General features: G+C 42.6%; 1 protein-coding gene across 1 annotated transcript; it reads left to right on the forward strand.

Annotated features, from left to right (window-relative positions):
* The first annotated feature begins 5683 nt into the window (after positions 1-5683).
* LOC116477290 (mas-related G-protein coupled receptor member X1) lies at positions 5684-11596 on the forward strand. Its single transcript, XM_032168010.2, has 2 exons — positions 5684-5818; positions 10289-11596. The coding sequence occupies exon 2, from the start codon at positions 10314-10316 to the stop codon at positions 11277-11279; it is 966 nt and encodes a 321-aa protein (XP_032023901.1). The 5' UTR covers positions 5684-5818; positions 10289-10313; the 3' UTR covers positions 11280-11596.
* Positions 11597-13019: the final 1423 nt, after the last annotated feature.

A 13019-nucleotide genomic window follows, 5' to 3' on the forward strand; every position in this document is an offset into this window, starting at 1 on the left:
TGTTGAATATTGGCCCCCACTCTCTTCTGCCTCGTGGGGTTTCTGCAGAGATCTGCTGTTATTCTGATGGGCTTCCCTTTTAGGTAGCCTGACCTTTCTCTCTTGCTGCGTTTAACATTTGTTCCTTCATTTCAACTTTGGAAAATCTAACAATTATGTGTCTTGGGGTTGCTCTTCTTGAGGAATATCTTAGTGTTGTTCTCTCTGTTTCCTAAATTTGAATGTTGGCCTGTCTTGCTAGGATGGTGAAGTTCTCCTGGATAATACCCTGAAGTGTATTTTCGAACTTGGTTCCATTCTCCCCATCACTTTCAGTTGCACCAATCAATTGTGGGTTTGTGTATTCACATAGTCCCATATTTCTTGGAGGTTTTGTTCATTCCTTTTCATTCTTTTTTCTCTAATCTAGTCTTCACACCTTATTTCAGTAAGTTGATCTTCAATCTCTGATGTTCTTTCTTCTGCTTGATCAATTTGGCTATTGATACTTGTGTATGCTTCACAAAGTCCTCGTGTTGTGTTTTTCAGCTCCATCAGGTCACTTATGTTCCTCTCTGTACTGGTTATTCTAGTTAGCAGTTCCTGTAACCTTTTATCAAGGTTCTTAGCTTTCTTGCATTGGGTTAGAATATGTTCCTTTAGCTCAGAGGAGTTTGTTATTACCCACCTTTTGAAGCCTACTTCTGTCAATTCATCAGTCTCATTCTCCATGCAGTTTTGCACTGTTGCTTGAGAAGAGCTGCGATAGTTTGGAGGAGAAGAAGCTTTCTGGTTTTTGGAATTTTCAGTATTTTTGCACTGCTTTCCTCATATTTCTGGATTTATCTACCTTAGATCTTTGAGGTTGATGACTTTTGGATGGGGTTTTTGTGTGGGGGTCTTTTTAGTTGATATTGATGTTATTGCTTTCTGTTTGCTAGTTTGTCTTCTAACAGTCAGGCCTCTCTTCTGCAGGTCAGCTGCAGTTTGCTGGAGGTCCAATCCAGACCCTGTTCACTTGGGTATCACCAGCGGAGGCTGCCGAACAGCAAAGATGGCTGCCTGATCCTTTCTCTGGAAACTTCATTCCAGAGGGGCACTGGCCTGATGCCAATCAGAGCTCTCCTGTATAAGGTGTCTGTCTACCCCTGTTAGGAGGTCTCTCCCAGTTGGGAGGCACAGGGGTCAGGGACCCACTTGAGGAGGCAATCTGTCCCTTAGCAGAGCTGGTGCACTGTGCTGGGAGAACCCCCCTTATCAGGATCAGCTGCTATCTTCAGAGGCAGCAGGCAGGAAAGATTAAATCTGCTGAGGTTGCGCCCCCAGCCTCCCCTTCCCCCACGTGCTCCATCCCAGGGAGATAGGAATTTTATCTGTAAACCCTTGACTGGGCCTGCTGCCTTTCCTTCAGAGATGTCCTGCCCAGTGAGGAGGAATCTAGAGAAGTAGTCTGGCCACAGCTGCTTAGCCACGCTGTGGTGAATTCTGCCCAGTTCAAACCTCCCAGCCTTCTTAGCACTGTCAGGGGAAAACCGCCTACTAAAGCCTCAGGAATGGCAGATAACCCTCCCTCCACGAAGCTCCATCGTCCCAGGTCGACTTCAGACTGCTGTGCTGGCGGTGAGAATTTCAAGCCAGTAGTTAGCTTGCTGGGCTCTGTGGGAGTGGGACCCATTGAGGGAGGGGATCACTTGTCTCCCTGGCTTCAGCCCCCTTTCCAGGGGAGTGAACAGATCTGTCTCACTGGGGTTCCAGGCACCACTGGGGTATGAGAAAAACTTCCACAGCTAGGTCGGTCTCTGCCCAAACAGCTGCCCAATATTGTACTTGAAACCCAGAGCCCTGGTGGTGTAGGCAAACGAGGGAATCTCCTGATCTGCGGATCGCAAAAACCATTTGAAAAGCGTAGTACCGGGCTGGTAGCAGGGTTCCTCACAGCTTCCCTCGATTGGGGGAAAGGTGTCCCCTGGCTCCTTGCACTTCGCAGATGAAGCGACGCCCCACCCTGCTTCTCCTTGCTCTCCGTGGGTTGTACACACTGCCTAACTAGCCTCAGTGAGATGAACTGGGTACCTCAGCTGGAAATGCAGAAATCACCAGTCTTCTGCATTGGTCCCGCTGGGAGCTGCAGACCAGAACTGTTTTTATTTGGCCATCTTGGCCCGTCTCCTGTACAGATTAAGTGAACATAGTTTCCCAGTTTCTAGGATAAATTTTCCAGGTTCTAGGATACTCTGGATTGCTGGATTGTATGAAAATGCAAGATTTCCCAGAGTAGCTCTACTATTTTACTTTCTCATTGGCAGTGTATGAGCCCTCCACTTCCTTCAAATCTCAGCCAATATTTGAAACTATCAATATTTTATATTTTAGCCATATTGAGAGGGTAGAGTGGTATCTCGTGACTTTTATTTATTGTTCTAAACATTAGTGATGTTGAGCATCTTTTTATGTGTTTATTTGTCATGCATATATGTTCTTGCTGAAGCATCTGTTTGTCTTTTGCCCTGATTGAATCCAGCTCTCCACTAACTCCATGCCTGTTCCCATAGAACTGAGGGTGGCTGGAGCACAACACACAACCATGCCTAGCGGTTTCACTGTACATTTATGACTTTGAACCTGAAATGTTCACTTATATCTCCTGAACAGTCACGTGACATTTCCATAATTGCCTCTCACTCTCCAAAGGAAAACCTTCAGCCATCGTCTCTCTCCTGAAACCACCTACTCTTTATTTATTTTTTTAATCACTGTCAGATGATGCTCTTCTGCGAATTACTCAATCTCCCCAGAGCGAATCTACCTCCCCATCTGCCTCTGAGCACATCTCTCTGTATTTTCTCTCATGCCAGGAAATGGGCTCTGCAAATTCCTGTTTGAAACCACCCTTTCCATTTGTGCAGTTTCCCCTGTTCCCTCCCCAGAAACATTTTATAGCATTATTGCCTCTCCTTCTACATCTTCAATGTTTCCTTCTCTAATGGATCCTTCCACTGCGTTGAAACACCCCATCCTATTTGTGGCATAAAACACCGTCTAAGCAACCATTTTTCTCTATCCACAGCCTGATTTATCTTCTTTCTTTTAGAAAAAAATATCTTCCAAAGAGTTTTCTGTACTCATTATCTTCATTTCCTCACCCTTCCTCGTATCTTCTCATATCTCTAACTCCCTCTCTTAGCTAGATCATTAAATTTATGTTTTTTGTTTGAAAATTTATTTGTGACATCGTAATAAAGTCAAAGCTTTCAAAAATAATCTTTAAATGCATGCACTGAAAACTGTCATTCCCATTTTAGGTCCTCAGGCATCCTTGCCTTGTTAACAAAGACATATCCTATTATACTAATAAGTGTATATTAATTCACAAATATTTAATAATAAAACAATATATATTTTTTGTCATACAATATATACATTGGTCTGCATTCTTTTTAAAAAATCTAACAAATTCTGGAGGGCCTTTTGTATTAGGTATGTTGCTCTTTCTGGGTAGCTACAGAGTATTCTATTGCATAGATAGACAGTAATTTATACAGTATTGATGGCCATTTTGGCTGTTACCAGTTTTTGACTGTAAATAACACTGTATTTATTAACTTAGTACATAGATCTTTTGAACACGCACAAATATATCTCTAAGATAAATTCCTAGATGAGGAATTACAGAGAGAAAAGGATGATACTTTATACATGCTTACATATGTTGAAAATAGCCTTCACTGGAAGTTGTATCCATCTGCATCCTCAGCAGAAATGAGTGAGGGTACCTGATCCCACTCCATCCCCACACTGTATGCTATAAAACTTAATGGTTTTTTATATTTTGGTAAATAAAATAGAACTGTAATTTCAATTGGCATGTCTTTCATTATGAGTTGAATTTCTCCTCTTTCCATATGTTTAGGAGCCATTTTTATTTTTTAGAAATTGTGAATCATGACTTAAATTTATTTTCTTATTACCTTTTTCAATTTTGAATTATTAACATCATTTAGAAAAATTTGTATCAATAGAGAAAATTTATACTTTGGCTATAACATACATTACCAAACATCTCCCAGTTTATTTATTTATTTAATTTTATTAACTTACTAATTTATTTTTTGAGATGGAGTCTCGTTCTGTCACCAAAACTGGAGTGCAGAGGCACAATCTTGGCTCACTGCAACTTTCGTCTACTAGGTTCAATCCATTCTCTGGCTCAGCCTCTCGAGCAGCTGGGATTACAAGCGTGTCCCACCACAACCAATTAATTTTTGTATTTTTAGTAGAGACCAGGTTTCACCATGGTGGCCAGGCTGGTCTCATACTCCTGACCTCAGGTGATCTGCCCGCCTTGGCCTCCCAAAGTGCTGGGATTACAGGGGTGAGCCACCATGCCTGGCCACAGTTTATTTATATCTTGATTATGATGGTTAATGTTATGCTAAAAAAAAATTGGTTTTTTGTTTTTTTTTTTTTTTTTTTTGAGACAAAGTCTGGCTCTATCAGCCAGGGGAGTGCAGTGGTGTGATGTCGGCTCACTGTAAGCTCCGCGGCCTGGGCTCAAGCCATCCTCCCACCACAACGTCCCGAGTAGCTGAGACTACAGACATGCACCACCACACCTGGCTAGTTTTTACATTTTTTTAGAGACGGGGTTTCACTATGTTGCCCAGGATGGTCTCAAACTTGTGAGCTCAAGCGATCCACTCACCTCGGCCTCCCAAAGTGCTGGGATTACAGGAGTGGGCCATCACAGCTAGCCTTCTTTTTGTCTTTATAAATATTTTCTTTAATATCTTCTGAATTGTATCTATTATTGAAAGTCTTTTTCCACTTTGATTTAAAAACTATTTGGCTATGGCTTCTCCAGGTAATTGTATTTTCATTATAAAATTTTAAGTAGTGTATTTGGATTTATCCTCAAATCATATGTAAAGTATATTTCTACCTTTATTTATTTCACACAGAAACTCAGTTGTCCCAATCCCATTCATTCAATTGTGCCTGTTTTACACACTATTTTGATATACAACCTTTATCATAATAGGCACACATTGAAGATAGTAGAAGTCCACTTCCACTACTGCAATAAAGCAAATATTACAATAAAGTGAATCACATGAATTTTTGGTGTCCCAGTACATGTAAAAGTTATGCTTACACTATACTGTAGTCTATTGAGTCTCAATGGCATTATGTCTAAAGCAATGTGCATGCATTACTTAAAAAAATACTTTTCACTGGGAAATGGTAACCACCATCAGAACCTTTATCAAGCCAAACGTTTTGCTGCTGGAGGGTCTTGCTTGATACTGATGGCTGCTGAAGTGGCTGCTGAAGGTAAGACAGGCTGTGCCAATATCTTAACACAAGACAACAGTGAAGTCCGCCACATCAACTGACTCATCCTTTTATGAAAGATTTTAATGTAGCATGCAATGCTATTTGCATAGCATTTTATACATAGTAGAACTTCTTTTAAAATGGGAGTCCATTCTCTCAAACTGCGCCAGTGTTTTTATCAAGCAAGTGGAACAAGATGGAATGTGATGGGAGAGGCTTATCTGTACTGGATATGGGACACAGGCCAAGAATCATCTCAGGTAGGGTTTGTGTCTCAAATACCTCTGGCCACTGATTTGTCCATAGTCCTCATACAGGAAATAACAAGTCTGTCCAGCATCTTCATAAGTCTGGATTGCTCACCAGCTTTGACTCCAGCTCCTGCATGCATCTCCTGAATTAAGCAACACAGAAGGGTCCTCTGAAGTCACTGAATCCCAGAAAGGCCCTCCACCTTCAGCACAAGGGAAGGCTTCACCTCCGGACAAAAGAGAAAAAGAGAAGGGTAAGTACCAAGAACTGTCCTCTTCTACAGTCAGTTATGGTTTTTGCTATAAGATCGTTTCTGTTTCCACCTAGGTGCTACAGGCAGGGGGTCATGAGCTTGTTTCAGGAAAAGACAGGGGACATGAAGTTTCCTTCTGGAAACTCAGTGCTGCCAACCCAGACTGTGTGAGTTTCAACTGGAGTCCCCCCGTTTGATTTATCTGTCCATATCACCTCCCTTATTCCAATCACTGAATCTGCCCCTCATGGAGAGAATGCTGCCTCTCACATTCATTTAAGGAGCTAGAGGACATGCAAGCATTGCTTCACAGAGTTGAACTGCTGTAGAAGCAGGTTTTGTTGTTTTACTTACTTTTCTAAATTATTAATCCTTGCCTGTCTGGAAAGGTTCAAGGAAGAAATAGATGGTCCAAACTGAAATGACTGAGGAGTGTTTCATGAGGGAAGTATTTACAAAGATGTGCAAGGTTAAGGGAAAGAGACAATGCATGGGTCAGCACCCTAAGCAGCAATACATAGGGGAGGACTAAGTCCTCCCTTAGGCTGAAAGGGACAGAGAAGGAGCAGTTACCATTGTCGCCATAGCCATAGCTGTAGCCATAGGGGTGGGAGAGCACCACAAGCAGGTGGAGAAGCCTTGCACAGCCAACACACAGCCACACAGGCTGATATGCTTTGGATCTGTGTCCGCACCCAAATCTCATGTTGATTGTAATTCCCAGTGTTGGAGGGAGGGCCTGGTGGGAGGTGATTAGATCATGGGGATGGTTTCTCATGAATGGCTTAACACCATCCCCCTTTGGTATTGCCTTAGTGATAGTGAGTTCTCATGAAATCTAGTTGTTTAAAAGCATGTAGCACCTCTTCCCTGTCTCTCTTTCTCCTGCTCTCACCATGTGAGATGACTTGCTCCCCATTTGCCTTTCACCATGAATGGAAGCCTCCTGAGGCCTCCTTAGAAGCAGAAGCTGCTATGCTTCCTGTATAGCCCGCAGAACCATGAGCCAATTAAACCTGTTTTCTTCATAAATTTCCCAGTCTCAGGTATTTCTTTATAGCAATTCAAGAATGAACTAATACACAGGCAGAGAGCCAGGAGGTGGAAATCCCAAGTGGCTCTCCTGCTGCCTTCCAGTCTCATCCAGGTGTCTCCCAGTGTCTCAATTCCACCAGAAACTGGAATTAAAAAGAATCCCACTGATGTGTTGCATAGAAGCCACTCTCTTGGGATGTCAAACAGGATAGAGAAGAATGGAAAGCAAATCATCATAGCAAATGAGACTATCCCTCTCTCCTTCTTATATCCTCCTAATTTCTGGGACAGTCTCTGTCTACAGGTGACTGATTCCTGTCCCATTTCAGCTCTTTCAGACTACTTTAATGTTCGGCATGTCTTTCTCTACTGTCACTTCTATGCAGAAATGTTTGCATTCATCAAAAATGCATAGAAAATAAAACGTAATTTTAAAAAGAGAACATATTTCTTTTGTTTAGAATATAAGTTTGACCCCTCTTATAAAGACACGAAGTAGAAATTTCTTAAATAAGAATGTACAGTGGTGCCTCTGGGTCACTAGGTCCTGAATCTGCAGATTCAACAAACCACAGGTGAAAACTATTCCAAAAATAAGGGTATGGCAGAGGTGTGCATGTACTGAACAAGTACAAACTTGTTTTTCCTTGTCATTACTTCCGAAATAACACAGTAAAACAAGAACTTACATGGCATTTGCATTTTGTCAGTTATTCTAAGTAACTTAGAAGTGATTTAATATATCTGGGAGAAAGTGCATAGGTTTTGTACAACTATCACATCATTTTATATAAGGAAATTGAGCATCTGCAGATTTTGGTGTGTGCTGGGGTTGCAGCACGCACATCTGCCATATGCGAAAGCCCCTATGAATACCCAGAAATGACACTCTCTGAGATCAGTGCTGGAAGCTCCAAGGCATTGTACATCAGAATTCAAAAAACTGCTACTCCCCAGTCCCTAGACAGTTGCCCTCATCCTTGTGATCCTACACGGTTCCCAGCCACATCAGCATTCCAGCATGATGGAAAAAAACTAAGGAAAGGAGATGCATTGCTCCTGCTATTGGTCCTGTGAGCCAGGACTTGCTTACATCACTTTTGTGCATCTTTCACTGAACAGCAGCTGGTCATAAAATGGCACCCAGCATCAAGGAAAACTGGAATGTGGGTCCTTGTGCTGCTTTTAAACTCTCAGAATTTTTTTGTGACCAAACAGGAAAATGAACACTGGGGCAACCTAGCAGTCTCCTCTGCCTCTGACTGTCTCTGATTCTGTGCTCACATCAAGATTTTTCAGGAACTCCTCTGAAATAATGAATCATGGGGCAGAGAACCATACAGAAGTTTCATGCAGGGCTCCAGGGACCAAGGGCTGGCATTGGGACTGCTCTTCGTGTTGTGAACTCACGAGAACACTTCAATTCTCTAGGCCTCGGCTTCATCTTATATTAAGATAATACCATAGATGATCTTTAAGGAACACATGCTAAATGTTGGTGATACCACAGTCAAAAAGACAAGCATGACTAGTCGTTATGAAGCTTCAGGTTTCATGAGGAAGACAAACACACCATTACCCTAAATATAGAGGGACAATGTGTTTAGTGCCCTGAGTGTGGATAACAGAGGTTCTCCTTTTCCTCCTATTTCCTTTTTGGGCCAAGCAAGGCTGTGGCAGCTTGTCTCTCTAAGAGAGCTCATGATGGACGCACTCACCCCTGATGCTCCTCTGTACTCCCAGAGGAGGGTGCGTCTTCTTTCCACCTGGAGACCTCCTGCCGCTGTGCATTCTCAGGATTCCAGAGCAAAGGTGGTCTCTGATAGGCAAAAAGGAACTCCTGAATTTATCACTAAATGGCCTTTCACTCTTCTCTATTTTTTTCCCTATTTGACCTGTTTCTCTTTCTCTATCTGGAGTTGGTTTAGGTTAGTTTTTTCTTTTTCAACCCACAATTTTCCTGCCAACTTGGATTTAATCTTGAGAATCCCCCCTCTCCTTTACCCACTCTAACATGTACAATTCACACAGAGTGGTGCTGGGTGTAAAGGGCTGCTCAAAGACTGGATCATGAGTCAGCCCTGCTGGGCTCAAATTCATACTATATAAGTCCCAGAATGAATAATTCACTCTTTTTGTGCTCCAATGCATTATCTGCCATATGAAAATAATACTCATTCTTACCTCCTAGGCTCTTCAGTTAATTAAAAGAGACAATACCTAATAAACTCTCCATCAGCTGCTCTTATTCTCACAGATTAGACCCAGTCCTCATTCTCCAGCTGAAATCTGCATGAATCTCTCTCTTTATACTCCAAGCCCTACATATCTCCTATTTCCCCTCATGGACTCCTCACATACAAATGTTTGCATCAACAAAGAAACGAACCAAAGATCTACTGAAAGAGAGAATGAAACAGGTTTACATTGTGTATACTCAGCAGAACACTTAGTAGTCCCCCGTACATATTCCCACACTTCAATTATCTGCTTCAGTGGCACTCAGGCTCACCCTCACTTACTTTTTCCTCTGCTCTATTACTGAGCAATTCAGCTCAGACCCACACCCTACCCAAACACTGTGTACAAAAATGCTTCTAGGTGTTCAGCAAAGCCATACTGAGTCCTTATTTTAAAGGCACATCCGTGGTCCATTTCAGGTTTTGGGCACACATCAATAATTCTTTTTTACACATATCAAGCTGTCCACAAATAGAATTCTGATGAATGAAATTTTCTATAGCTAATTAAACATGTGTGTTCTAATAACTTACATTGTGCTTTCATTTTTATTTTCCATTTCACCAAAATCTACCATTACCATTAGGTTTCTCATGCATGCATTCTTTCATTGAATGAATGTTTATGAAGAACACAGTGTGCTGCTCAGGCAAATAGGCACTAGGATTATAAAATGTAAAATGTGGTCCTCTCTGCAATGACTGACACACTGCGTTATTTCTCACCCACCAGGCCCAGCCATTTTCACACTTATCCTAACAAAGTTCACATTTTCCTCTGCTTCATAATGCATGGTCGCCTTTCCTGTCCATGGATGATCAGTCCTGGTCATGAGGGTGTCACAACCACCTCTTTACATATCTGAATTCCTCCCCCTGAGAGAAAATTTCAGGCCCAGGATAGAGTAATCATCAGGTCCACAGCCCTGGCCACTTGAGTGGGAGTGTTTTGATCCTAATGTTATTCCCATGTTAGCACAGAACTTGTGTGGCAGTAGAGAGAGGTCAGGCATCAGAGTCAACAAGAACTGGATTTCAAACTGGATTTGAGGACCCCCACCTTTTGATAGGTAACTTATTCTCTGTGAGTCTCTGATCTCTCCTCTTTAAATGAGGAAGTAAATCCCACATGGCAGGGTGGTGGGGAGAATCAGAGATCATACAGCTGGTGATCACAACTGGTTTCTGTTTCCAGGGTTACCAGACTAGGGTTTCTGAGCATGGATCCAACCATCCCAACCTTGGATACAGAACTGACACCAATCAACGGAACTGAGCAGACTCTTTGCTACAAGCAGACCTTGAGCCTCACGGTGCTGACGTGCATCATTTCCCTTGTCGGGCTGACAGGAAATGCGGTTGTGCTCTGGCTCCTGGGCTTCCGCATGCGCAGGAACCCCTTCTCCATCTACATCCTCAACTTGGCCGCAGCAGACTTCCTCTTCCTCAGCGGCCGCATTATATATTCCCTGTTAAGCTTCATCGGTATCACCCATATCATCTCTAAAATCCTCTATCCTGTGACGATGTTTTCCTACTTTGCAGGCCTGAGCTTTCTGAGCGCCATCAGCACCGAGCGCTGCCTGTCCGTCCTGTGGCCCATCTGGTACCGCTGCCACCGCCCCAGACACCTGTCAGCGATGGTGTGTGTCCTGCTCTGGGCCCTGTCCCTGCTGCGGAGCATCCTGGAGTGGGTGATCTGTGGCCTCCTGTTTAGTGGTGCTGATTCTGCTTGGTGTCAAACATCAGATTTCATCACAGTCGCGTGGCTGATCTTTTTATGTGTGGTTCTCTGTGGGTCCAGCCTGGTCCTGCTGATCAGGATTCTCTGTGGATCCCGGAAGATGCCGCTGACCAGGCTGTACGTGACCATCCTGCTCACAGTGCTGGTCTTCCTCCTCTGCGGCCTGCCCTTCGGCATTCAGTTTTTCCTATTTTTATGGATCCACGTGGACGGGGAAGTATTTTGTCATGTTCGTCTAGTTTCTATTTTCCTGTCCGCTTTTAACTGCAGTGCAAACCCCATCATTTACTTCTTCGTGGGCTCCTTTAGGCAGCGTCAAAATAGGCAGAACCTGAAGCTGGTTCTCCAGAGGGCTCTGCAGGACACGTCTGAGGTGGATGAAGGTGGAGGGCGGCTGCCTGAGGAAACCCTGGAGCTGTCAGTAAGCAGATTGGGGCCGTGAGGAAGAGCCTCTGCCCTGTCAGACAGGACTTTGAGAGCAACGCTGCCCTGCCACCCTTGACAATTATATGCGTTTTTCTTAGCCTTCTGCCTCAGAAATGTCTCAGTGGTTCCTCAAGGTCTTCGAATAGATGTTTATCTAACCTGACAGTTGTGGTTTTCACCCATAGAAAGCATTAGTCTGACAGTACAGTGTTTAGATTCTTCTTGATATTACCAACACATTTTCCCTGTTATCTTACACTGAATCTTTCCTACTGAACACTTTTTCTGCAGTTTTCTTTGTAATAAAAGGAGTTCCTGTCCAAAACCCTAAAACACTCTTTATACTTGTTTCCTACCTGATAGTATCAAAAAGGAAGATTCCTTATTAATCTCTCAGACTATGTTGCCCTGAAAATCATGTTCCCTTCTATGACTGGAGGCATTACTGCAGTTAGAAGCTCAATTCTTAATAAGTGAGTTCGGCTATCTCTACATTCCATTGAATTCTCAGATACAGAGCAAAATAATGTCCTTAGAGACAGACTCTGTCTTCATAAAAACACTCTCACCAATTGGTTTTATGAAAAGTCCTCTCCTGTCATTTGTCCACAGCATGGTGATATATTGGCCTTGGTTTCTAGTAAAGACAACTATGGCCCCTTCCCCTTGAGAACTTTTAAGTGCTTATTTAGCTCTTCCTGGACTAATGGACCAGTGAGGAGCCCATAAATGTGCCCCAGTTCCATTTTGGCCATTGGAAACCTCAATATTGGTTTCAAAGTGGAAATTATCTTGAAAACCATTTATTATTTGCTTACAGACTCTTTCAGTTGTAGAAGAATTCTTCATACTTCAAGGTTTTGTACAAATTGTTCTGGCTGTAACTTTCAGTTAGTTAAATGGCCATTAACATGAGAGGCAAGACTGATAACATCTGACCTTTCCATGCTAATGTCAGTTATGGTATCTTGATAATAACTTACAGTTGGTATAGAATTCCGATACATGCTTGACATAGATGAACCCGGAAACATTGTGCTAAGGAAAATAAGCCAGATACCAAAGAACAGTAAGTTCAAATTCTACCGGGTATCCAAACTAGGAAATTCGTGAACACAGAAATTAAATTAGGAGGATCCTGGTGCTAGATGATGGGGAGAATATGTAGCCATTATCAAATGAGCACAGAATTTCTGTGTGGAATAATGAAAAGTTCTTAAAAGGGACAGTAGTAACAGTTACAACTTATTTTGAATGTACTTACTGACGCTGATTGTACACTTAAAATGGTTAAAGTTGTAAAATGTATGTTATGTAAATTTTACCACAATTAAAAACAGTTAATTATAGAAATGGGATCAGTAAAAATTCAGGACTATTCTCCATCAGTGGTTATACCTTCCACAGATAACTCAAGCAGGCAGAAGAGATTATCAAGAGAAAATGTGACAGCACAGCAATTAACTCTCACTGAGGGGAGCTGACAATTGCAATTTTAGTATGCAGGAGACTGTACAAAGTAGCTATGAAAGCAATAAAGAGGTATATAGTTTTCAATTTGTCCAACCAAATTTATTGGTGGCACTTATAACACTGTTCACAATGTTGAATTCAGGTCCCCTGAGTCCAGATCCACTGCTCTTCCAGGCCCAGCACTCTGCTGATGCGGAATCCCATCTGTCCACCCTCAATTTCCAAATGCTGTAGTAGGACATGGCTGTAGGTGAGGGTTTCCTACAGGTTGGAGGAAGCAGGA

This window comes from Hylobates moloch, unplaced genomic scaffold, assembly GCF_009828535.3.
Source record: "Hylobates moloch isolate HMO894 unplaced genomic scaffold, HMol_V3 SCAFFOLD_11, whole genome shotgun sequence".
Classification (NCBI taxonomy): Eukaryota; Metazoa; Chordata; class Mammalia; order Primates; family Hylobatidae; genus Hylobates; species Hylobates moloch.

Excerpts from the sequence above, each read along its gene's own strand:
- LOC116477290 (XM_032168010.2), top strand. The coding sequence starts at position 10,314 with ATGGATCCAACCATCCCAACCTTGGATACAGAACTGACACCAATCAAC.